Here is a 24556-nt window from a genome sequence, read left to right as displayed (position 1 = left end):
TTGTAACTGTGCAGGTGATAAACTTTCACACTACACAGGTAGAAACACATCTGTGGTGTGGATGGACTTTTCTAATCACCTAGCAGATGGAGTGCTCACACTGCACAAAGCAAGAAGAGTATTTAAAATGGTTTAGTGCAAGGATAGGATAATGTTGTGTTTATTACACAGTTGGATAAGCTGATATGAAGAGGCATTTCAGTTTTTTACTCTTTCCATAATTCTACAGTATTAAAATATGCATAAACCAAGGGCTTTTGCTTCCAATATTCAACCATGGAATTGACAGCTTAGGTGTTTTCTCTGGTTTTGGTGGGGTTTTTTTAGTTGGTTTTTTTGTGTTTAGGGTTTTTTTTTAATACTCTGTGTGCTAGTGGCAGCAGTGCAGAACTGTTAACCAATTGGTCTTCTATTTAGCAGGCAAAATAGTTTCCTCTTTGCCAATACTGTTACCTTTTTGTTGTGTACCAGAAATAAATACACTTCTGTTATCATCTGCAAAGGGAACACACATTTCGTCCCATGAATGAATGTGTCAAGCAAGATGGGGAGTAATCATAACAAGTCCTTTTCTGATAGTGGATGTGCTTTGAACAGCTGATCTGAACCATTAGAAACAGTGGAGGCAATGCCTCACGTGGGCTTTTGGATGCACTTCCAAGTATTGGTGTCCAGATAAAGCAATTCACATTTGCTTGGTGTTTGTTAGATTGAACATACTATGTGTCCTTTTTATTTTATTACTTTGCTTTATGACAATGATATATCCTTCCTAGATGAAGTAGTAAATATCATTACTGAAATTATTTGCTTGAACGAACTTTACTTACAATAAATGGTAATTTAGATCTGACAGTACTCTCAGTAGGACACCTCACAAATGCTTTCAGTTGCAAAGTGTAGCACACTCCACTTAAAGTAATGGGTGTTGCTTTAGAAGTATCCATTTCCGACAGTCATTTATGCAAATAGTACCCGTGGTATTCGATTGTTCAGGAATCTCAAAATATCACTATGTCAACACAGAAAAACCACAGTACTTAGTGGTGGTCTGTATAATTGACGTGAATTTTCTGGGTTTTGTTGTTCAAAAGGCCAGTTAAGTATGGATATCTGCTTCACATTTGGCAATATTTTCTCAAGAGGGACTTTTTTCTCTTAATTTTATTGTAGATTAAGAGCAGGATTATGTGATCGCTGTGCTGTAACCGAAGAACACATGAGAAAGAAGCAGCAAGAGTTTGAAAATATCCGGCAGCAGAATCTTAAACTTATCACTGAGCTGAGTGAGTTTTATCTACTGGTCTGAAGACAAAATGTACTACTTTGTGAACTAGTTCCTCGTGAATTCCTCTAACTTGATATAATTTATATACAGTGTGTTTAGTAAGCCCAAGTTCTGTCATGGGTTACTTAATTCTACAGTCTGAAAATACATAACATACCAATTACTAGTCATTTGACCCACCTTCTTAGATTGAACTGCTGATAGTGCAAGTGAACTGACGTGGAAAATCTTACAGTGTAAAGTAGCTACTGTAGTTAACATGTGGCTGCAAAAGCAGAGTGCCTGAATGCCCCATTTCCTGGGGAAACTTGGACTTCAAAAGTAACTGGTCATCACAAAGTAGCAGGTTCAAACCAAAGTTCCCAGGGTCCAGCATGTGTGCTGTAGAAGGTCTTGAAGTTCAACTGCAGTAGCCTGTGACCTTCATGTAACTCTCTGAAGCCACAAAAGAATCACTTCATGCCAGGCAGTTTGTAGCTACCTCATTTGGAAATCAGGAAGTTGTACATGTGGGACAGGAAAAAAGAAATTCTTATGGGTGACATGAAGGCAGGACACAACAAATGTCTTAACAAGCATAGTTTGGAAAGATTGGTTGCATAAAGTACTAAAAAATACAGAGCAGGGTTTTAAAATGTTAACGGTAACTTTACCATTATTTATTTTGTGCCATTTAATTGTCTTGCTTGATTAAGAACAGGCAGACATTCAATGAATACAGTAAAAGCCAGACATAAAAGGTAGCCTGTCAGTTCTTAAGTTATAGAAATACTATATAAATATTAATAATAATATAAAATACATACATTTTTCAAGGACTTTTGAATACTGGATATTTATGTAAAGTATTCTGAATTCTTGAGATTAATGATTAACAACAGGGTGCAACCAATCTTTAAGTAACTCTGAGCCATAAAAATCAAGGTGAGGTACAAATCTTCTTGAACACTATCTGGCAAAACAGTAATCTTCTCTGGGTTTGGGTTGAGACCTATATGACAATTTATGTGTTTCCTGCAACTAGAAAAAAAAAGGAGGTCAGTCAAGAATAATCAGGAGGTAAAATATTAAAAAAAAAAAAAAACCCAAACCAAACCCCAAACACCCAAGGAAACAGAAATCAGAGTAAACAGAAAAGTTGGGAGCTATCACTGTGTTAGTTTGAGACCGCATGTCAAAAAAGCATCTTGTGTGTGTGAAGTATGGGCAGAATTAATTGGAAATTATGAAAAAGAAATGCACTCTGACAGAATATTTAGCTGCTTTTAAAGAAAGCAGGTTGGGTTTTTTTTTCCCATTCTCTCCAATTAGCTGGTCACTGTGATGGATAAAACCAAATTTGAATTACTTTATATGCTTCAACCCAAAGAAGCAATTTTGTTCATGGACCTGAGTGGGTTGTTAATTCATCTTTCCAACACAGCCTCCCATGGACAAAAGTAGTTCATGAATATGTGGAACTGATGTTATGATCCAGTAGTTGTGACACCTTTGTCTTTTCTAACACATCATTGTATGAACTTTTCATGACTAGCTTGGTAATACCATATGCCCTCTATGTCTTGCATTTTAGAAGTAATTCTATTTCATAAAAGAACATCAAAAATCAGATGTGATATGATATTAATATGTGTGCACTAATTTTTTTTCCTCTTTTTTTTTTTCCTCCTGTAAATTTCAGTGAATGAGAAGAACAACTTACAGGATGAAAACAAAAAGATAACTGAACATTTCCAGCAATTACAGAAGGAATTGGAGTAAGTTTTGTAGGTTTTGGATATTCTTCCCTCTCCTGTTCCTCAGCAGTAATGCCTGGGAATATAAACATCAGCATTTAAGTCTTTAAAACTTGAATTTCCTCTTTTTTAATGGATTGTGAAATGACATCTGTAGTCATTATAACAACATAAACCTAGGAACTTTGTATTGTGCAGAATTTTTGCCTTTTAACTGTGTACTACTTTTTTTTTTAAACTGAAATTTGTCATAGAAATACTGTTTGCCTTCATGACTGTTCAGGCTTAGTCTGACCACAAAGCATAGCAAAGCCTTATAGGTCATTCTTTTATTCCTCTGCTCACACTCTAACAATTCTTTCCTTCTAGGTTAAGCCTTCAGAAAAGCAGTTTCTCAGCTAGCCAAAAGCCTGAATCTTGCCATAAATTTTTAAAATAAACTTATAATTTAAAAAAACCCCACAAACCCAACATAGTAAACATTGAAAGGAAGCCATAAAAATAATGAGCTACAAATTGACTGTCAAATTGTGATCTGATCTGATAGCAAGAATGTGCCATATAACGTTGTGGTTAATATGCAGATACGGTGCAGTCTGCAAGGCAGAGGTAGTTTTCATTTCTTGTGTAGCTGTGGTCTGACATCATCTGAAGCTTATCTTGGTTTTGCCTGTCTGTGAACAAATTATGTACATACGTGGTGGGAATGGGACAGGGAGTGGGGACTTGATACATGAAGCATTTTCCGCATTTAATTGGGGTTTATTTTTGCTGTTGTCAGAGCATGACACTCTCCATCCACTGTCTGGGAATTGAGAATGAGCTGAGTTACTTGCTCTGCATGTTAAGTGCTCATTTAAATGAGTGCAGAGTTGCATGGATAAACAGTAATTAACAAGGATGATCCTGCTGTTTGGGATATAGCCCCTATATTTGTGTCTCTTGAATCATAGTCATGTTACTTTATTTGGAAATAACTACATGGATCACCAAACCATCATCACTTAAGTGCAAAAATCTAATTTCATGTCATGCACCAAAAACAATCTTCTGTTTTTTGTTACTAAGTTTTGATGTTTTAAGACAAAAAAAATCTAAGGATACTTTATAGAAGTCAGTGAAATTTTCAAAGAATTATATTATCTGATCCATTATTACATCAGAATTTCATTATCCATGGCTAGAAACAGTGAGAAAATTTCTGCAAAAACATTTTCTGGGGTCTCAGGTAAATGTTTCCATGAATCAAATTAATTATTGCATATTTAGGATGTATAGTGTGTATGGCAGCTTCTTAATTTGATAGTTTTTTGTGGTGGTATGTAGGAACTAGCTCTTGGTTTGTATGGAAATAAGGTACAGAAAAAAATACTTATAGCAGGCTAATTTGTCATATAAAGTCACTTGTGCCAGTAAATTTAAAGAGGACTCTAATAGCTTACTTAAATTTGCAAAGTAACTGGATTAATATATTTTTTTACTAATTTTTTTTTATTTGTTTAAGTTATTTTAAGTAGATGATGCAGTTTTGCAGTTATTGTGCTTTCTTCGTAAATGTGCTAGAACAGAGTTAGTGTCACGCAATAGGCTTCGTCAAGACTTCAGAGCATCAATGTATCAGCGTTTGCTCAAAGTTAGTCAGGGTAAAAAGCTTAATTGCAAAAACACTTTCTATAGTTCTCCATGTTATTAACCTATGTAGGATCTTACTATTCATCACAATGCAAGCAGAAATATATCCATTTTTCCTCATCTTCCCTTAGATCAAAACTTTACATCCTTCTCTTTATAGTTAGGAGATGATCTTTTGGCTTATCTCTTTCTCTTGAGAGTCATAAGGAAAAGAACTACTGTAGAAAGATGATCGAGCAGGCTGAGTTCAATTTCCTTGTGTTTTTCTTTCACTTCCTCTTCCATTCCTCACTGCCACCACCATACAACAGATAGCAATGCCCTTATTAAGTATTAAACAAATTGTATTTAAATTAAAAGAGCTTAAACTAATCCTTTTTTGTTGTTTCTGCCTTGCTATATCTAGGTAGTTTTTGAAAAGACAGTTATTTGTTATGCTAATTTCTATACTGATTCTGGAAGGTGCTGTTAGAGTTGACCACATGAGAGAAAATAAAGTTTGCAATTCATGTTGTGTTTTTCAGTCCTTGTTTTACATGGTTTACATTGCTTTTTGCACTCATTTCTGAAGACCTTTGTGAGATGAATAAGAGGTCTCATCCAGTGGTCTGGAGAGGGATCGTTTTTAATGCAGTGCAGTTCATTACCATTTAAAATTGCCCAAAAGCTTTTCTTTTATTTATTTTTTATATTCTTGGCACATGTAGGGTCTCCTATGCAGGCAGAAAGACTCTAGTCCATTCATTTCAGCATTCTTTCATTCAAGTACCATATGCTTCAGTGAACTAGCTAGGAGCTTTAGAGTTCCTAGTTTCTTCCTGGGAATAAGTCTTCCATGGTGCAGTACTTAAATGTTGGCTTCAAATGTAAAGAGCTAAGGTTGTATGCTGTTTTAGGGCTGATGGTAAGCGTGAATTTGATGTTAGATATGTCCATAAACTGGGTTCTAGTATTCCTTTTCTTGTACTGTGGTGTTATTGAGATGACTGTGTTTCCATTACTCTCTGGAATCATATGATTGCTCTGCTTGCTGAAATGAAAGCTTTTCATCTTGCTGATGGGGGGCTTTATTTGACCACCTAATTTGGTCTGCAGGGAGCGAAAGCAACAAGCAGTGGAGCTAGAAGAAGGTGTCATTCCAGATTCTCCAGTTCCGACTTCGTTTTCTCTGCTGAATCGTATGAGAAGGAAAAAGGAGAACAGGCATATCCGCTACACAGAGCACCCGCATTTGGAACTTGCAGAAAGCAACACTGGTAAGAGTATTGTGGTTTATTTTAATTATTAATTAAAAAAAAATTTAGATGCTGAAGCAAAAGATGATAAATAAATTTGGTTGTAAAGAATGAAAAAAAAAAAAGTCTTGTGGGTTTTTTGTTTGACATTTTTCCATTTGTCAGGAGGAAAAAATGCTTTTAACAGTAACTGTTTTATCAGGAACATGCTCAACGTTTTACTTTTCTTCATCCACATACTCATGCATGTAGAGCAGTTTTACAACCCATCTCTCTTCTGGAACCACACACTAAAAAAAAAATAAATCTGGGTTTGACTCGTGTGTGCAGCGATGTCACCACCTGGTGGAGAGTGAAATAATTGCTGCGCCCCCGTCAGCAGTTACTCAGCAAATTAAGTGATATTGCTGAAACTGACTACTGGCTACTTATTGTAGCAACTACATAATCTTTCTGGTACTGATACACCGATTGTTTTGTGTTGGATTCCGGAGGTATGGTGAACATTTAATTTCTGAACTTCATTCTGAAATGTCATAGGAATAGCTCTAACTATAAGACATTTTTTTTTGTGAAATAAGGAACTTTGGACTTGTATTTTAATGATACACAGGAAATATGATAAATAATCCAGATGTTCTTAATGCTAATTTATCTTGTGGAATTAAAAAAAAAGTATTTAAAATAATAGATGATTATATGATTGCATTAGTCTTGACTAAAAGCTTCTTTCCAAGAATAACAATAGGACAGTTGTGAGGTGAAGAAGATGGGTTGGTTATTTGCATCTTTTATTTTGCCTGTGTGTTTTTAATGCTATCTAAAAATACCTACTTGTCTCAATTTTCTGAACAAAAAATTGAGCTAAATTAAAGTTAACTATGTACGAAATTGTGTCAATACCTATCGCAGTTAATGGCTGTGAAAAGCATTCAGTGTCCAGATAGAGAGGTCTACATAGCACAGAGTTGGTCATGGTTAAAATTTTGTGGTTTTCACCTATTCATTACCTTAGATGATTCAGAAAATTATTCCCTTGGGTGGTTTATTTTAATAGGTTTTTTTCCATATTAGCAGGTCAAATATAGATTGAATACATACTTTTTATGTTGTTGGTATAGAATGCTATGTAATTATGTAGCTTTTAAGATCAGGATTATTGTCTGTATCTATCACAGTATGATACCTAATTTTAGCATGAGAAAATGCTTCTATGTCTTATAGAGTTTGGAAAACTCCCACTGTATTCCACACAAGTGAACAGTCACCATGGAGAAGAGATACTAGTGGCAGATACTTGTGATTCACAACTCTCCCCTGTACTAAGTAAGTGTATTAAGAGATTTAGTTCTAATTCCATTGAAAATAAGAGGAAAATGATCTAAACCGAAGGGCTCATCCAGAGCTGAGGGGTCATCTCTTTAAATGCAAGAGCCAGAAAAAGGATATTGTGTTTAATCATAGAATTGCTGCTGAAATGCCCATCTTGTAACACCTATCTCTGTGCAACTAGATCTAGTGGCATAGCATCAGGGCTTAGATTCAAGAAATAAGAGCTCCAATGAGCTTCTTTTTACTGCAGATATATTTTAGACGACTTACCCAACTGTCTTATGCCTGATTTTCCAACTGTACAGGAGAGAAAATATTCTAAGAATTGCACTTCTGTCTGGCATGAATTTGCAACATTGAGAAGTGCTTCTATTAATTATTCCCTTTTTTGCAATGATGAATTGGTACAAGTCTTTAAGTCCCTCTCTGTGAACAGTTCTTTGACAAGAACTTTCTGTTCCTGATTTTTTTTTTTTTGAACTATAAATTACTGCAAGAATCAGTATTTTTTAATTTTGTGCAGGTCAGGATTGTGGTGGTTGCAGTTCTTGTAGTTTCCCATCTTATTACCTTGCCCCACTTTATTAAACTGAGTAATGTTAAAGCCCTGAAAGAAGGGAAACTCATCTACTTATTTTCCTAATAAAAACGCAGGAAACATGTCACCCAGGAAATATGCAATGCAAGCATTTTTACTCCAAGTATACATTTTCACTGTTATACATGCTTTTTTACTCATAAAGATAAACCAAGGATGGGAGGCTATCCTGTTCCAAAGCCATCTTTTAACTTGGCTGCAGTCGTGGCAGAAACAATTGGACTTGATGTTCAAGAGGAGTCTGTAAGTAGTACTCACATATTTCTTACATAATCAGCTTTTTGTGCCGCTTGTTTAAGAAAACAGCATTTTTCCCTTTTGCATTAAAATTCTGCAAAAGTATTCTGAGTTCCAATAAGCTCATATTGATTTGCTTTTGCTTGCTAATTACAGAATTGCTGTAGCAAGAAGAGGAATAGCTGTGCTGACCTGTCTGGGGGTTGGGGAGGAGGGTAGAGGTGCAGTTCATGCTGTGTGTAAAACTTTCAAGTCTGATTAAGACAGTGAACTAAATCCTTGGGTCTGCCAAGGTCCCTTTGTGCAGTAATCAAGTACAAGACACTAAAAAAGATTGTTTGATGATGAGACTGTTTGGTGACTCAGGTCTGAGATTATTGGATGGTTTTGCTTGGTCACTACAGGAAATGGTAGTATGCAGACTTTTTTGTTTGTGTGTGTGCATTTGAAGGGTGATTTTTTTTTTTTTATTTCCATAAGATTTCTTTAAAGTTTTTGGTCAAAATTTATTATTGTAACTGTTATTAATTTTCAGAGTTTTAAATGGTTCCATTTGAGTGGGTCTTCAGACTATCTTATGTGCAAACCTAGCATATTTCTGTTTAATTCTAACAGCTTTTCATCCTTCATTTCTTTGTTTTCCTTCACCGCTTGCAAGGAGTCCCAGAGTGTACTGAGTCCTCCCCACACTAATGCTGTTACGAGCCAGGCCTCAGAGAACCTAGAGTCTGAAGACTCAAGAAAACATCCAGCTTCTGAATCAAGAAATGATGGCAACGATTTAGGGTGTGTCTCCACTTAGTTATAATAATATTTTAAACAGGTTTATATGAAGCTCTGATTTTAGTAGAATTTAAACCTTACAGCAGTTCACAATACAGGCAACAGGCATAAATACTTACATACTATACAGGCTTATTTCAAGTAGATAACATTAGAAGCAAAGGAAGTGATAGAATGCAAAACTGGGCTTTTACTTCGTTCTCAAACTTCTGATTTGGGCTTTCTGTGTACACAGTCCCTCCCTCACTAACTTCTTGTTCTAGTGAGGTGGCCCATAAACCTGGGGGCAAGTGATCTGGAGCAGGGGCAGGAAAATGATCGTAAAACCTTCCTGCTGACCAGTTGTCACACTACTTGATTGTTGCCTTTCCAGCTTTCCTCAGAGTGTTGCGGTCTAAATGGAATTTTTTTAACCCCTAACTGTCATCTTAAATGCATGTTTTATTGATGACAAGTGAAAAAGAGTACCTGAAAGAAGCTTGCACATTTTCCTTCACTTGCAGAAGCTTTGCTAACCTGTTATCATGGTTATAAACTCTATGCAGGAACCTAGATGGATTGCTGTCACAACCATTCTCACTTTCTTCCCTTTCACAGTATTGAAAGTTAGGGAGTCCTTTGCTGGAAGAGTTTCCTAGGTAGGCTTAATTCTGTCCTTGGTTCTCAGTTGAATGTGGAATAGAATTTCACCATACTAAACGATGAAATGTAGAACACCATACTAAATGAAGGACAAGGTTTGTGTTTGGTTTGTCATTTACAGCTCTAGGTGCAACAGTACTTAACTCCTTCACAGAAATTTCCCTTTTCGTTTTCCCTCTGTTTTCAGTTAATACTAGCAGCTCTGACAAGTTTTGTATAACTCTCTGCCCAGTCCCCTGTGTACTCCAGAAGAATGCTTCATCTCTCATTGTATTCAGTCTTTCAGATGCATCTCAGAACACTCCACCACGTGTTGACTGGGATTCTAAGGTAGCCTCTCCTGTTTTTGGAGCATCTAGCAACATGAAGAACAACTCAAGTACAAGTCACACCTCTTGTATTTTAGATTCAGGATTGAAGCCTAACCTCAAAACCAACCTCTTCAACAATCCTTCCAGTTCCAGATGTCATAAAAGTAGATCAAAGTCTGAAGATGTTGCTTTTGTTGCACCACTAAATCTTGGAACTGAAATCACCTCAGTTATCAGCCAGGCTTCTGCCAATAGGCAAATGATGGTGAAAAAGAATACTAATGAGGCAGTCACCTGTGTTGGAAACGCTTGTGCAGCTAAAAATGAGGTGATCAAGAACGATTTCTTTCTCATGCACCAGAGGCAGCTAGAAAGCAGGTGTGCTAAGAGAAAGAAAGCTGAAGATGAGCATGCAGTTAGCTGTGAAAAAACATCCTTCAACAAAGAGAACTCTATGCCTTTTCGATTAGATGTTCAGCATATTAACGGGGAGCATACGGTTGATAAGCCCTTGGACCTGTCTGATCGCTTCTCTGGAGTTCGGTGTCAAGAGAAGAAGCAAGGAAGTGAGGAGACCTGTAAAAATAGACTGAAACAGGTGACTCTGCATGATGCTTTTTCACAGCTAGGGAAGCCCGTGCCTGAAGGTTCATCATCTGTTCAACATGCCAACAATGAGAGCTGTTTGTTTGGCAGAGAGTTACAAGAGCAGCTCTATGTACAAGAGGCAGTGCTGGGAAAAACGTTCCCAGATAAGAAAAACCAGATCCAAATGAAAGAAGAAGTTTCTCTTTTCAAAATTACACCACTATCAAGTTCTGCAGAGACAGACCAACTTTTTGATGATATGCAGGTATGCTTTTCTACCTTCTTATTTGAAATGTTGTACATAAGTTTTGGGAAATAGTAAAATTGCAATATGTTGTTAGGTTGCCAGTGGCCATGTACCAAATAGAAAGAAAATAAGGACAGGACGTGGAGAGTCTGAACCAGCATCTGTGCTTCAACCAAACCCTTGTAGACTATCAAAAAATAAAGCACTGCAAAATGAACAAGGTAACTTTATGAAAAACCTTCTCCTCATTGCTTCTTGCCCGTCCAGCCTGTGCTACAGATGAATGGATTTTTTTTTTCATATTTTCTTTTCTCCCAGTTCAACCATGTTCTCTATTCTGCTTCTAACTTATTCTCATCTTATTCAGGACTTCTCAAGATGACCCCCCCATGTTTTTGATCCATGTCTTCCTGGCATTCTTTTGCCATTATATAATAAATATATCACTAGCATTCAGCTGTAAACTCAACAGACAGGGAATCTTGTTCTCTCTTGTTTATTACCATCGTTGTTTACTGTAGCATGTGAATAACAGATGCTGAAATAAAATCTCAGGAAGTTTCCTTTTAAACTCTAGATAAAATGCTTGAGTGTCCTTCAGTGTAACGATAAGCCATTTTGTTAATATTGTTCATGATTCCTGTTGATCTCTCAAAGAAACTTGTACCTTGAATGATAACAAACAGATCCTATCAAATGCTCTTCCTAGAAATTGATTCTGCTGTCCTGTTAATTGGTCCCAGTCTGAAAACTTATTTTTTTGAACTGGGATTGTAGAACTGCTTCTGTACTCCTCAGCTGAACTGTTGCATTGCATAGTTTAGAAATACTTGCCCTGTGAATTTTAAAAACCCTGTCAGCAGTTGGTGTGGCCACATAACTTGGGCTCTAGACCCCTACTGCACGGATACATCAGGAGCCATCTGTGGAACAATGACCAGGTGCTTCTGTACTCTGAAGACCTGACTTTTGTGTTTGCATTGATCTTAATGACTTCTATCCAGTATTGGTGCTACTTGAGTTACACAGTACAGAGATTTTATCTGCAAGAGTGTTTTATGTATTACATACCTCATCCAAACAGAAAGGAAAAGTGTGTTCCATGAATAAGACAAAAAAACTTCAAGTTCTGTTTCTACCTCTTCAGACAAAATAAGATTTCTACAAATGAGCATGTTTATGGTTTCAGAAAAATAAATTATGATGAATTGATAAAAGGAAAACTGACTTAAATTCAGACATTGTAAGATGCTGTTGGCAGAATTAGATTCTGATTATTTGCTTTTTTTTCTCTGCACACAGACCTGAAAGATGAACCTTTAGAAAACCTCCAGTGGAGCATAGACCCAGGAGCTGACCTTTCACAATACAAAATGGATGTTACTGTGATTGATACAAAGGTAAACTTGTGTGGCAAGTCCACGTACTCTGTGATACTGGAAAAAACTGCTACAAAAATAGTATTCTGAATTTGATTCTGGTCTGACTAAAACCACTTCTTAACAAAAATCTAAATCCAGCTCATTTGATATTTGTTTGCCTTCTGAAATGATTATTTACACATGGTACACTACAGATATCCTAAAACATCAGGGATGTCTAGTTGTATTTGATAAATTCAGCCAGGTGGCTAGTCAGTGTGAAACTGATGCAGTTTGGAGATGGTTTTGGGGGTTCTTTTAAGACAAAAAAAGAAATGTCCTCACAATTTTTCCTGTGAAAATGTTCACTGTGATATCTCTTTATGTTAAGTAATAGACAATGCACAGATAATGACTCTTTTATCTTTCAGTTGGGTGCAGGTTGTTTATTATTATCTCTGAGAACTTTGTGGAAGTCTGTTTTGTCTGATTTAAGGTCTATCTTAAAATGTTTGATGTGACAGTTTTTAATTTCTATGTTTTGCTGTTGCTTTTTATCTTTGTGGAATTTAACATGAAAACTTGTAAGGCATTTATTGCCCAGCAAGTAACAGAATCCACCAGGTAAAGGATGCACATTTGAATTTCAAAACATGTTATTCACTTACCTATATTTTAAGTCTTTATCACGCAGAAATTACTGTAAAAAAAAATAAATCACAGAAAGTGTCTGTAAATATGCCAAGACCTGTTGTAAAAGGGTGTCAGATGTACAGCAATGACACTGACTAAACCAGTTGCTTCTGAGTGCAATTGTCCTGTTTGCTTTTTCTGTTTAGGGTGGTTCTCAGTCAAGAGTCGAAGGGGAAGTTGTTGATATGGATTATACATATGTTAGTGATAGTGTGCTATTAAAAATGAAGACTCAAGAGCAAAGCTTTGAAAGCAGTCCAAGTAAGAACTTTTTTTTTTTTTAAACTTTTTTGGTATTTTTTGTTTACTTTGAGGAGTAAAAAGTTTAAGGGCATGTTTTCCCCTGTATGAATAAATAATAGAAAATGGTTTACAGTAAAACAGCACTGGTGTATTTTTGTAGGTTACAAAATCAGCCTGTTTCCTAGTAGAATCAGTGGTAATCGTTGAGCTTTTTTTATCTTAGATTAAAAAATTGATAGGATTTATGCTGAGATGGAGCCAGTAGCTTTGCTTTTACAGTGCTTAGAGTTAAATACTTAACCATGTAATAGTTCGGATCTCAGCTGCAATTGTCACTCTTAAAACAGCTTTGAAAATCTGCTGTGTAATATCTAACTTTCTGTGGCTAGACTAATTGCATTTTAACAGCATATAAATAGAACTAGCTATACTTAAATCAGAATGTGTTTATATCACAGTTAATTGATGGTATGTGGTGAATCATGACTGCAGGGCAGTGACTTAAAGGTGTGTTTTGGGTTTTTTAAGCTGTTGCAACTTGATCACATTTCGATATGTTATCTTCTACCCACAGAAGGTTATTTCCTTCTGCTTGGGAAACTCCGTAATTATAAGAACAACAATTTAATAGATCCAGTATTAAGGTTAAAGGTGTAACAAAGTGATTTAGTAATTAATAAAATTTTAGAAATTGAATCAAGCTATCTTTATGAAAAATAGATGAGCATTGCCCACATTTAAACGATTGCAGAAAGAATAAATGTATCACTGATGTTGAGATAAGCAGTACTGGAGCAGGAAGTAAATGTTAATTCTCTTGATACACATTCAATCAAAGTACACTTTTTTTGACTTAAATTGTGGAGAAGCTGATTTAAATGTTCATTATGGTTTTCATACTAGGAGGAGAAAAAAAAAAGGATGATTCCTTCACAGAAATGTTTGACCGGACAACCCATGAAGAATATGAATCCTGCCTACCAGAAGATAGCCCTTCGGCATGTGATGACAAAGAAGCTCTTCATGGAGAAGAGCAGGATAAAGGAATAACAGCAACAAGCAAGAAACTAAAAAGTAGGATATAATCTGTTTTGTCTTTATTAGTTAAAACTACAGAAGTTGGTTTGAAATCGAGCTCTGCTCTCTAAGAACAAATATACCAAATAAGCCATGAGTTCATTTGCCATAAGCTCATGGGAAAATGCATCCACTGTAAGAACATAACATAAATTGATATGAGAACTATTTCAGTGGTTAATTTCTGTAGCTTCCACACAAATGTGGGACGTGCAAGGAAAGAACTATACAGCAAAGTGGCTCTTACAGAAAACAGCAGTTTTTGCTGCAGATGGCTTCCTTCCTTTCTTCTCCCTATCCTAGGTTATATTGAAGGCATCACAGTATTTTGTACTTTAAGAAACTTTTCCTTTGCTCTTTCCTTTTTTACTTGTCTTGTTGCTGTTTGCCTTCTAGCTCAGTAATGCTTTTTGATTACTGGGTCAGTCAATTCTGTATTATTTTTAGTACCTGTCTGAATCTGTTGTCTCAGACCAAACATTTTTGTATTTCTTGACAGCTGGCTAATAATCTTACAGGTATTTCTCCAGGCAGTCTGTTGACATTCTGTGACATGTAATTTTTTGTTTTGCATGTATATTTACAGAGCATGAGGATAAACAAGATAAAGCCAAGCAGAAAGCTTTTGTGGAGCCATATTTTAAAAGTGATGAAAGGTAATTTTGTTTCTACTCTATAGGAATTTCAAGGCTCTTCATACCATCCCTGTAGGGAACTTAACTCTTCCATAAAAGAAATGTGTTTGTGTAAAGTACTGACAGCTGAAGATGCACAGATAAATAGGTGGTGAATTGGATAAAAGCCTTAGATGGGGTGGGGGGAAAAATAAACGCATTTAAATGCCCATCTATCATGTTTGCTGAAGAGAAGGGATTACCTCTTTTACTTCTTGTGATTTTATTGAATGCACTATTTTGTAATCCATGTTGTTTCTTACAGGCATGTGGCTATGCATGTGTTTGAGCAGAGAACCTGTGGGTTGCTTGTGCAAATAAAACCCCTTCCTTCTCTGGCATTTTTTCACCTTCCCCTAGGCAGTAAAGGAATAATGTTTAATAACAGTACCCCTTAGTGCTTCCTCTGTTGCCTTTCTGTATTACTGTCATTGGTAGGGAAGCTTGAGTCTTCATTTCATAGTGATATGAACCCCTTCCGTTAAATAGTTGTTAGCTTATTCTTTACCTCAGCTTATGTTTGTTTAAGTGTTTTTTGAGCAGGTAAGTTGAAAGGAATTGGTTGGTTCTGTCTGTGAACCCCACCACATATTCCTTTTGCAGAAGTCAGTGCAAAGTGCAATAAGTATTCTACATAAGATCTGTATTTGAGTAATTTTCATCTAGTAATTACTTTCACGCTGTGAAAAGCCATAATGAGAAGATACACATCTCATGTTATGTAAAAGATCATACTGCATTTTAAAAATCCTGGCTCTGTTTTAGCTACAAAAATAGCCTTATTCAGCTATGTAATGCAGTATGATTGGGTTTTACAGGCATTTTCTGAAATTTTTCCTTTTCTTGAGACTTTTCTTAATTGTGTACTAAAAAAAGAATTTCCAGACATCTAGGAGAAGTAAGTGCACTGTCATACAAAAACATTTTTATTTTTCAGGAAGAATAATGTAATAGATTTTCCTCATATTGAGGTTATTCGAAAAAAAGAAGAAAGAAGAAAATTACTTGGCCATACTTGTAAGGAATGTGAAACAGTAAGTAGGGCTTTAAAATTTGTTCAGTCTTCCATTTTTCTAACTCAGCTAGTATTGAAGTGCTAAAGCACTGTTAAAATTTATTAATCTGGTTGCATCATTATCAGTATCTAGTGTAACAGGGAAGTGTTTTCCAAAGGTGTTTTCCAAAGTTTTGGATTGGTTGGTTTGGTTTTAGTTGGAGTAACTGCATGTAGCTTAGTCTTAGGGGACTCTGTACAAGAACAGAAACTTCTCACATCATAGTTCCAGTAAGATTTGGGGGCTTTTTTGGTTAATAAGAAATACATTAGATAGTCAAAGAATGATTACCAGTTTCAAACCTCTGCTGGAATTCATAGGTACTGGAATAAGTAATGTTGATATCCTGTTTTACCTATAAGTAGATATATTTTGATTTTTTTTTCTTGTTTTCTGGGGTGTCTGCTGGCCAGCATAGGTGCCAATGTGTGTATATGTGCAAATGCATGCAAAAATGTTTATGTTAGCAGGTTAGAAAGTATGAGACTTCAGGTTTCATGTTACACTCTTTTCCTCCCTTTTAAATCACCAAACTGCTTTCAGGTAGTTGGTATAGAGATAGAATATTGAAGTAGTTACACGTGTAATATGTCCTTTGGTCATTAATAGACTTTCAGGCTAGAGTTAATTAGGCAAAGATCTTACAAATTATGACTAGCCAGAAGTGTGGATTGATAGCTGAATAATAATAGATTCTGTGCAATCTTTTCACTTAATTTCCACACCTATATAGAACCAGTATTTTTTTTATTCACTTTGAAGTCAAGTCAGATTTACGTAGCTGAAGAAATTTATTAGAGTATAATTTTACCAAAAATGCATTCCTGAAAAATAGCTTAGGTAAAACTAATTAAATACAAATAATTATGGCTTACAGTCTACTATAGATACCATTTTCACAAATGTTTGATTTAAAGAATTTGAAGAAAAACAAGATGTTGGGGAAAAAACAACAAAAATAACCCCACGACAGTCCCTCAAACTTTCAATCTGTTTCTCGGCTCAAGAGGCATCTGTTAATTGTTTTAATTTCCTGTCTCTGTAAGCTACAGATCTCTCAGCAAATCCAGTTCTCGTTACTCTCTGGTGAGCTAGAGTGGTAACTATGTTTGGAAACATTTACAACTCAAATTTTACAACATTGTGTTTCTACATTAAACTTTCGAAAAGTTTGGGTTTTGTTTGGGTGGGTTTTGTGTATTGGTTTGGGTGGGATTTTGGGTTTTCTCTTAAGACTCCCCTTCAAGATGAATGGCTTGGAACGTGTGGAATGATCAGCTGTGTCATTGCACCATAACAAAACTAGCTTTGAATGAAATGCCTAAGAAAAGGGAAGTGTTTGACAAAGCATCAATAATGCTTTAAAAAAGTATTGGCTTACTTATTGGACACATGGGTTTGAAAAGTCCAGAGTCTAAGGAAATATGAAGAAGTGGATAGAAATCAGTAAATTGTTTCAGGCCATGTGCCGCAGGCAGTATGAGAGTGGGGAGAGTTATCTGTCATTTTGAGAGGATATGAGAGATTCCCAGTGCTGTAGCAGACTGTTATGGAAGTCCTTTATAAATCCTTATCTTAGAACTTTGTGGAAATATCTCATTCACTTTACAGCATAGAAGGTGTGATAAGAACTCTTGTTTGTTTGTCGGTTTGTTATGACCGGGATGCAATCAGAGAAAGATTCTATCTGGGAATTACTGGTAGCTTGTAAAGTCATGTTTGTTAGTGTAGTCATCAAATCTAGCTATGCTTTAGACAAGTAGAAGCCCTCAGATATTTTAATATATATTTAGATGACAGAAATGACTCTGTAAGTAACTTTGTGCTGAACTAAAGAAAGAAACATTTTAAGGGTTTGTTCTCTTTTTCGGACTGCAACTTGTAGAGTTCTGTAAATGATTCTTTTACACCAAGTTATTTTACTGTAGGATGAGATTTCCATGCGTGAAAAGATATGCAAAAAGCCTAACTCACATGTTTGGTGTTGGTTGAAAATGCTGTGAGATCAATCTAGAAAACAGCTGAGAGTTCTTTTTGCTGTTTAGCAGACGTATTCTGTAACTTTCTCATTCTTTGGCAACCACAATAGATTTCTAAATGAGGAAAAAGAAAAAAAGTTACTTTCTACTCTCTTTTGAATCCATGCTTAACTTGATTATGATCAAGTTGATTATGAACTTGATATTGATCTTTATTTTTTTTGTTCCTGCATAACTGTACTGTATTTTTGATTGTTTAATCAATAAATATTCCTCACCAATCATAAAATTAGTAACTGAAAAAAACCCAGCAAAACAAACCTAAACCACAGCACACTGCAAACTTTTGCTAGGCTGATTTCTAAAATTCCAGGCTATTTAAAGGACAAACAGCAGGTGCACTGCTAATTATCCCTAAATCAGTCTCAGCTATTAATCTATTTGGTTTACACAGATACTGTGGAATTATTATAATTAATTTTGACTGAAGACTAAGTCATTTCTTACCTCTTATCACTGAAAATTGATGTATACTGGGTAACTACCAGTTTCTTTTCTTTCATTAGTCTCTAGATCTTTGAGTGGCACAGGCGCTTTTCCAGCTGGGTGTTCAAAGTTCATCTGCATGAATGACCCTACTCTGACTCAGTCCACAAGCTACTGATAGCCACTTAAGTTCTGGTCTTGGCATAGGCCTTTTCCTGTTTAAGGGAATATTGTGTAAGACAGTAGCAAACATTTTCAAACTAACTATCTTCAAATTCAGTGGCCTAAAGGGGTTCTGCAATCAAGTGGGGGAATATCCCGGGCTTACACGTAATATGTTACAGAATCAGAAAATGAAGTTTACTTTTCCTAGTTCATGCAGGTTTGCAGCTGACATTTGCAGAGCTGTGATCACTCTTTTTCTATACCATCATCAATATTTATCTCATGGGTTTTTTGGAGGAGATTTTATGCCTATTTTATACTTTATCTGCCACCTAGTAGGAAAAAGGTTGGTGTACTTTGATTCTTAAAGTGAATAGGTTTGCTGAAATCCTATGAGTAGATAGTGACAGGAAGTAATCTCTATTGACAGGTACTGTGTTCCTTTCCTGATTTCTAAATCACTTTACAGGTGATTGAATGGGGTTTTGAACTTTTTTGCCTTTTTGTACTGTAACACTTCCAGTAGAATTGTTTCACTACTTTTAGAAGGGTCAGTTTCCTTGTACAATCCAAATGATAACTGTTGGCTTGTCACTTGAATCAAACAGTGTGTTTGCTTTGGAAATATTTTAGTAGTCTATGAATCATAGAATGGCATGGGTTGGAAGGGACCCCAAGGATTATAGAGGTCCAATCCCCCTGCCACAGGCAGGACCACCAACCTCCAGGCCTGGATCTACACAAGGTTGCCCAGGGCCCCATCCAACCTGGCCCTGAACACCTTCAGGGACGGGGCATCCACCACCTCTCTGAGCAGCCTGTTCCAGCACCTCACCACTCTCTCTGTAAAAAACTTCCCCCTAATATCTAATCTAAACCTTCCTTCCTTTAGCTTTTAGTCTGTTCCCCCTTGTCCTGCCATTATATGCTCTTTTAAAAAGTTGATTCCCCTCCTGTTTGTATGCTCCCTTCAGGGACTGGAAGGCTGCAATGAGGTCCCCCCGCAGCCTTCTCTTCTCCAGGCTGAACAAGCCTAGCTCCCTCAGCCTCTCTTCATAGGGAAGGTGCTCCAGGCCTCTAATCATCTTCATGTTCCTCCTCTGAACCCCCTCCAACAGTTCCACATCTTTCTTGTACTGGGGGCCCCAGACCTGGACACGGTACTCCAGATGGGGCCTCTAGAAACAGTGTGGCCAGCAGGTCCGGGGAAGTGATTGTGCCCCTGTACTCAGCATTGCTGAGGCCACACCTCCAGTACTGTGTCCAGTTCTGGGCTTCTCGCTACAAGACAGACATTGAGGTCCTGGAGTGTGTCCAGAGAAGGGCAACCAGGCTGGTGAAGGGGCTGGAGAGCAAGCCTTATAAGGAACAGCTGAAGGAACGGAGGTGGTTTAGCCTGGAGAAGAGGAGGTTAAGGGGGAGACCTTATCACTGCCTAAATTACCTGAAAGGAGGTTGTAGAGAGATGGGTGTTGGTCTCTTTGCCCAAGCAACAGGTGATAGGACAAGGGGGAATGGACTCAAGCTGTGCCTGGGCAGGTTCAGGTTATACATTAGGAAAAAAATTCTTCACTGAAAGGGTTATTGGGCATTGGAACAGGTTGCCCAGGGAACCAGTTGGGTCACCAAGCCTGAATGGGTAGATGAGGTGCTTAGGGATGTGGTTTAGTAGAGGACAGGTACAGTTGGACTCGATCTCAAAGGTCTTTTCCAACCTCGTGATTCTATGATTTATAAGGGTCAGATTGATATTTTTAGGAGATGCTGACTAGAATTGCAAACTAAACCAGTAGAAAACTGCGTGAAAAACTATCTTTCTAGGATGCTACCCATGGGAACACCCAGCACAAAAGTTTGGAGAGAGTATGCATTTGTCTCATTGCATCCCCCAGAAAGCTGACGGGGATGACAGAGTAGCCAGACAATTTACTGCACGCTCTAGAGAACCCCCAGCTGTCAGAGTCCTAGTTTCTGGAGTCCCAGTGTCAGTCAGCTAGTTAAACTAGCTCTTTATTTAATCCTGATTTGAGGGTAATAAAGTAGGAAGAGTTTTGATTTAATTTTGCTGTTACTATTGTAAATTTAAACACTGGAAATAATTCTGCAGCATGGACTTTGTAGTGTGTTTTTTCACTTTCCTATTTTAGGAACTGAAAACTTAGTTTAATAAACTGAAACTTAGTTGATTAGAAAATTCCCATCTATTTCATCACCTGTGCTACTTGGTGCTGTAAAATCAGTTAGTGAAACTGTTGACATAAGTAATTGTACACATGCTTAGACCTTGTACCTGTGGTATGTTAAAAGATACAAAGCTAACAAACTTGCCACCATAAATTGATACTTAATCTGGAAATTCAGTAAGCTTTTAGGATAATGGCCAGGTGTTTGTCATTTGGATAACAAATCTCTACTCTTGGCTGTCTTCACCATTATTTTTAGATAACTGTGTTAATAACTAGTGATTGACAGTGTCATTCTGTAAAGCAGTTGCTCTTATGTACGAATTTGTTAACTTGGATTTCCCCCCCCTCCCCTAACATTCAGTACTACGCAGGCGTTCCAGAAGGAGAGAGAGAGAAGAAACTAGCTTCCTGTTCCAGGCACAGATTTCGTTACATTCCTCCAAATACTCCTGAAAACTTCTGGGAGGTTGGATTTCCTTCTACCCAAACTTGTGTGGAAAGAGGTTAGTGCAAAACCAGCTTACAAAGCACTTATTTTAAAAGGTTTTTTCCACTAAAATGGTCCACTGAAATTATCTCTAGTTCATAAAGCAGCCTTTCTTACCCAGTCTTGTTAAGGGCTGTTTACTTAGCAGCAGCCATTACTTTGAATAAATACTGCCGTTTTTTAGTAGCTACTGTAGTACAAAGAAGGGAATATAAGGAAATTTTCTTACAGCCTAGATAGAGGAGGCGCAGGAGTAATTGGGATTTTCATAGGTCTTAATTAAAACCCTACCTGGTTTTGAACCAAAGCAAGAATTGGGTCAACTTTTTCAAAGGCAGAGGCTGAAAGCTTGTATACATACTGAGGAGAGACAGGCAGCACTGTTAATGTCCTCTGTATCTTTAGAGCTCCATAATACCACATGGTAATGGAAATGTTGAAGGTGGGGTGTGATTAAATAGTTTTTAATAAGTATACCCTGCTTGCTAGTGACACTCAAAATCTGGAGGAGCATTTTGGGGGGATTTTTTTGTTTGATTTTTTTTTACTTCACACAGCAGATTGCTCTTTCCTAAAGGAAACTCTGAAATAAGGAGCCTTATATGAACTGTCTTGGAGTTCGTGTGTGTCTTTATTTGTGCATTTGTTATTAGCTGTGAAGCATTAATCTTCACTTACTGCTACCTGTTCCTGGAACAGTCTCAGGGCAGGCATAGGCAAATGCAGCCAGAGATGCGTATGTGTCCTTGTGCAGTCATGTTGCAGTATCGTCCTTAATTGTTCAGAGCAGGGAGCCTTCATTTTTTTCAGGACTTGGCTAATGTTTGTAGTACAAACCATAGTGCTTAATCAAGAAATGCTGAGTCGAGTTAATTTAAATTTAAAACTGTATTTCCAAGAAGTGTGTGTCTTTTGAACATTCAGAACTTTAAGACACCCCCCCCCCCCCATTGAAGGGGTCAAATGTCAGATTTGCTCTTGAAGACCTAGTCAAGTTCCCTATTCTTAAGCATCCACTGCAGAGGATTAAGCTGGTTCTAGATTTTGCAAGCTGTGAAGCTTCCTTGGGCTTGGTTAGGCTTCAGGAAAATGCTGCTTCTTTTTCCCATTAATTTGTCCCTGTTGCATAAGGGAAAGGGAATCCCTCAGCCCATCTAAACTAGCCAGCACCTCGGAAACACTGCTGAATCAATGCTTCCTTTGTGGGTAGTCTCTTTCCTCTCTGGTGTATCTGGTTAGAAGAGGGCTTGGCTGAGACTAATACATTCCTCCTTTACCTGAAGTAACAAGAGAGAGTTCTCACCACTCTAGAACCACCTTTGGTTCTTGGTCATTATCTTTCAAGGTGAACAAATCATAGTCCTTCCTCTTCCAACCTGTTTCCCTTTTACCTGTTCCGGTCAATGAGAAAGCAAGTCGAAACTAGGCATGTCCTTTTATAACTACTGGTGATGGAGATACCCTGTTAGAGAGATTGTCTCTTACTACCTGTTTGGAATCTGCTTGGAACCCTGTTAAAATCAGCTTCCTGGCACTCTCCTTGTGCTGCTACAGTGAGAGCTGTTCAGTTGGTAGTGGTCCTCAGCAGCATGTCAGAGACAGACTTTACATCAGCCCTTTCTCAGTAAAAAGCTCTATTATATAGGAGTACGAGAACACCAAAACACCACAGAGAGGTCCCCTGATGAACAATTGCAGCTATCACTTAAAAGAAGTGGATGTAAAAAACAAAGGGTGTATTTTCTACTTCTTGTTGGTGTCTTGAACCAGTTGTTGGATTTGGCTTTTTTTAATAACCAAGTTGCATAGACAGTATTTTCCAGCTGTGGAGTAGGAATCTACTACTCTCACTTAGCAGATGCTAGTGCTGATAAGCAGTAAGGGTTTGACAAAAGCCAGGTGTTGTAACTAGTTTGCCTACAATATCTGCTTACTATCAGTGCTAGCCAAGTTGAGCACGTTACAGAAATTTTCTATACACTTTTCTTATCAGAGAGCTTTCAAGGTGTGTTTGAGCCATAGGTTCATGTTCAGCTTTTTCCAGATGGACAAGTCTTTAATAAATAACAATGCCCTCAGAACAGAGAGATGTACTATTTAGACCCACAAAGCACATGTGCTTGAAGTTTCCTCTGTATGACAAGGAAATACATTTTTAAAAGTTACTATAATTTTAGTCAGCTGAATTTTCAGTTCTTACATACTTTGCTAGTTTTATGTAAAATCTTCTCTAGAAAAGACAATGAAAAATGAATTTTTTCTTGTGAATACATGAACAATTCATAGTTACCATTCTCTTCAGTATTGTCTGTCTGTGTGCAGACATTACTATGCAGTCAACTGCTGGAAAGCAGCTGAGTGTTTTCATTAATGATATCGCACTTGGGCATCTCTAACTCTTTGTCAAATAAAAACCAGCTGCCATAAAAGGAAAAAAAAAATTCACAATTCTTTTTGGAGGGTAAACAAAAATGAAGTTCTGTGTGGTTTTATGTTGTATTTCTTAACTCAGATTTGTTCTTATTCTTTTAAGGATATATTAAAGAGGAACTTGCTCCCTGCCAACGTCCAAAAAGACGGCAGCCTTACACTGTGATGTTTTCTCCAAAGGGCAAAGAGCAGAAGACATAAAGGATGGGGAAGTAAGGCACGCCAACTTGAAGAGTATCTTTCCTGCCCTTAGATATTTATAGTTAATATAAACTTGAAATAAAGAACTCTTTTCCACAATGATAGATAAATCATTTCTTAAAATATCTAAATTTTATAAAATTAATTTGAAAATCTGATGTGCTGGGGAAAAAGACCTATTTAATGTATGTTTGTTTCATATTGTGTTAATACATTTTGTATTAATTTTTTGCACCTATCAGACAATGAGTCTCCCATTTTTTTCTTTGAAGTCAACAGCTAAAATTCCAGTAAATTCTGCATAAACTTTGGGCCAGGGAGTAACTGCTTTGAAGTCACTGAAATCTGTTTTTATCTTGCAAGGTCTAAATGCCTGTCAGTGGGAACAGAAATGCAGTTTTTGTTAGGGTGCTTCTATTTTGCACTGGATTTTTTTTATACAGCCTTTCTCTTTTGGCATTAATGGTTCTATCTACTTGTAATAAAGTTGTAATAAATATGAAAGGTATCTACTGTTAATAGTTGGGGCTATGAAATCCATGTAGTCTAAGTGTCTTTCTTCAACTGTAGTGTTAAATGTGCAGCATCATATTTTCATCAGCATTTAAATTAGGATATCCACGGGGTTTTTTGCTTAATTTGGATCTGTTTGTATATCTGTGTCTCACTGATAAGGAGATAAGCATTATTGTTATTTCTAAATTTGGATGGCAGCTATGCACAGAGTTCTCCTAGGTGTGATGACCATTCCTGTCCACTAGATTATGAAGGATTTTCCAGGGGTATTTTAAATCTTTTACAGCAGAGGGTATAGTTTCATACTTGTGTTTGGAGAGTAAAAGCATATGATATCACAGGGGCAGAGTAAAGCTTTTACATAGGTGAGCAGG

At 36.9% G+C, this 24556-nt stretch overlaps 1 protein-coding gene across 1 annotated transcript in view; it reads left to right on the top strand.

The window, feature by feature from the left end:
* RBBP8 (RB binding protein 8, endonuclease) overlaps positions 1 to 24089 on the top strand; it is a gene marked incomplete at its 5' end in the record, with an annotated part of 35006 nt that extends 10917 nt beyond the window's left edge. Inside the window, 15 exons of the mRNA XM_084260551.1 lie at positions 1174 to 1286; positions 2970 to 3045; positions 5752 to 5912; positions 7116 to 7217; positions 7967 to 8064; positions 8717 to 8844; positions 9762 to 10647; positions 10724 to 10850; positions 11932 to 12029; positions 12830 to 12944; positions 13830 to 14000; positions 14590 to 14659; positions 15615 to 15711; positions 20910 to 21051; positions 23569 to 24089. Of these exons, the coding sequence (XP_084116677.1) occupies positions 1174 to 1286; positions 2970 to 3045; positions 5752 to 5912; positions 7116 to 7217; positions 7967 to 8064; positions 8717 to 8844; positions 9762 to 10647; positions 10724 to 10850; positions 11932 to 12029; positions 12830 to 12944; positions 13830 to 14000; positions 14590 to 14659; positions 15615 to 15711; positions 20910 to 21051; positions 23569 to 23666 (2482 nt within the window). The 3' untranslated portion in view covers positions 23667 to 24089. The remainder of the gene's footprint in view (positions 1 to 1173; positions 1287 to 2969; positions 3046 to 5751; positions 5913 to 7115; positions 7218 to 7966; positions 8065 to 8716; positions 8845 to 9761; positions 10648 to 10723; positions 10851 to 11931; positions 12030 to 12829; positions 12945 to 13829; positions 14001 to 14589; positions 14660 to 15614; positions 15712 to 20909; positions 21052 to 23568) is intronic.
* Positions 24090 to 24556: the final 467 nt, after the last annotated feature.

This window comes from Gallinula chloropus (assembly GCF_964237585.1).
Source record: "Gallinula chloropus genome assembly, chromosome: 2".
NCBI lineage: Eukaryota > Metazoa > Chordata > Aves > Gruiformes > Rallidae > Gallinula > Gallinula chloropus.
Note: the sequence above shows the minus strand (reverse complement) of the source record. Positions and strands in the feature narration are given on the sequence as shown.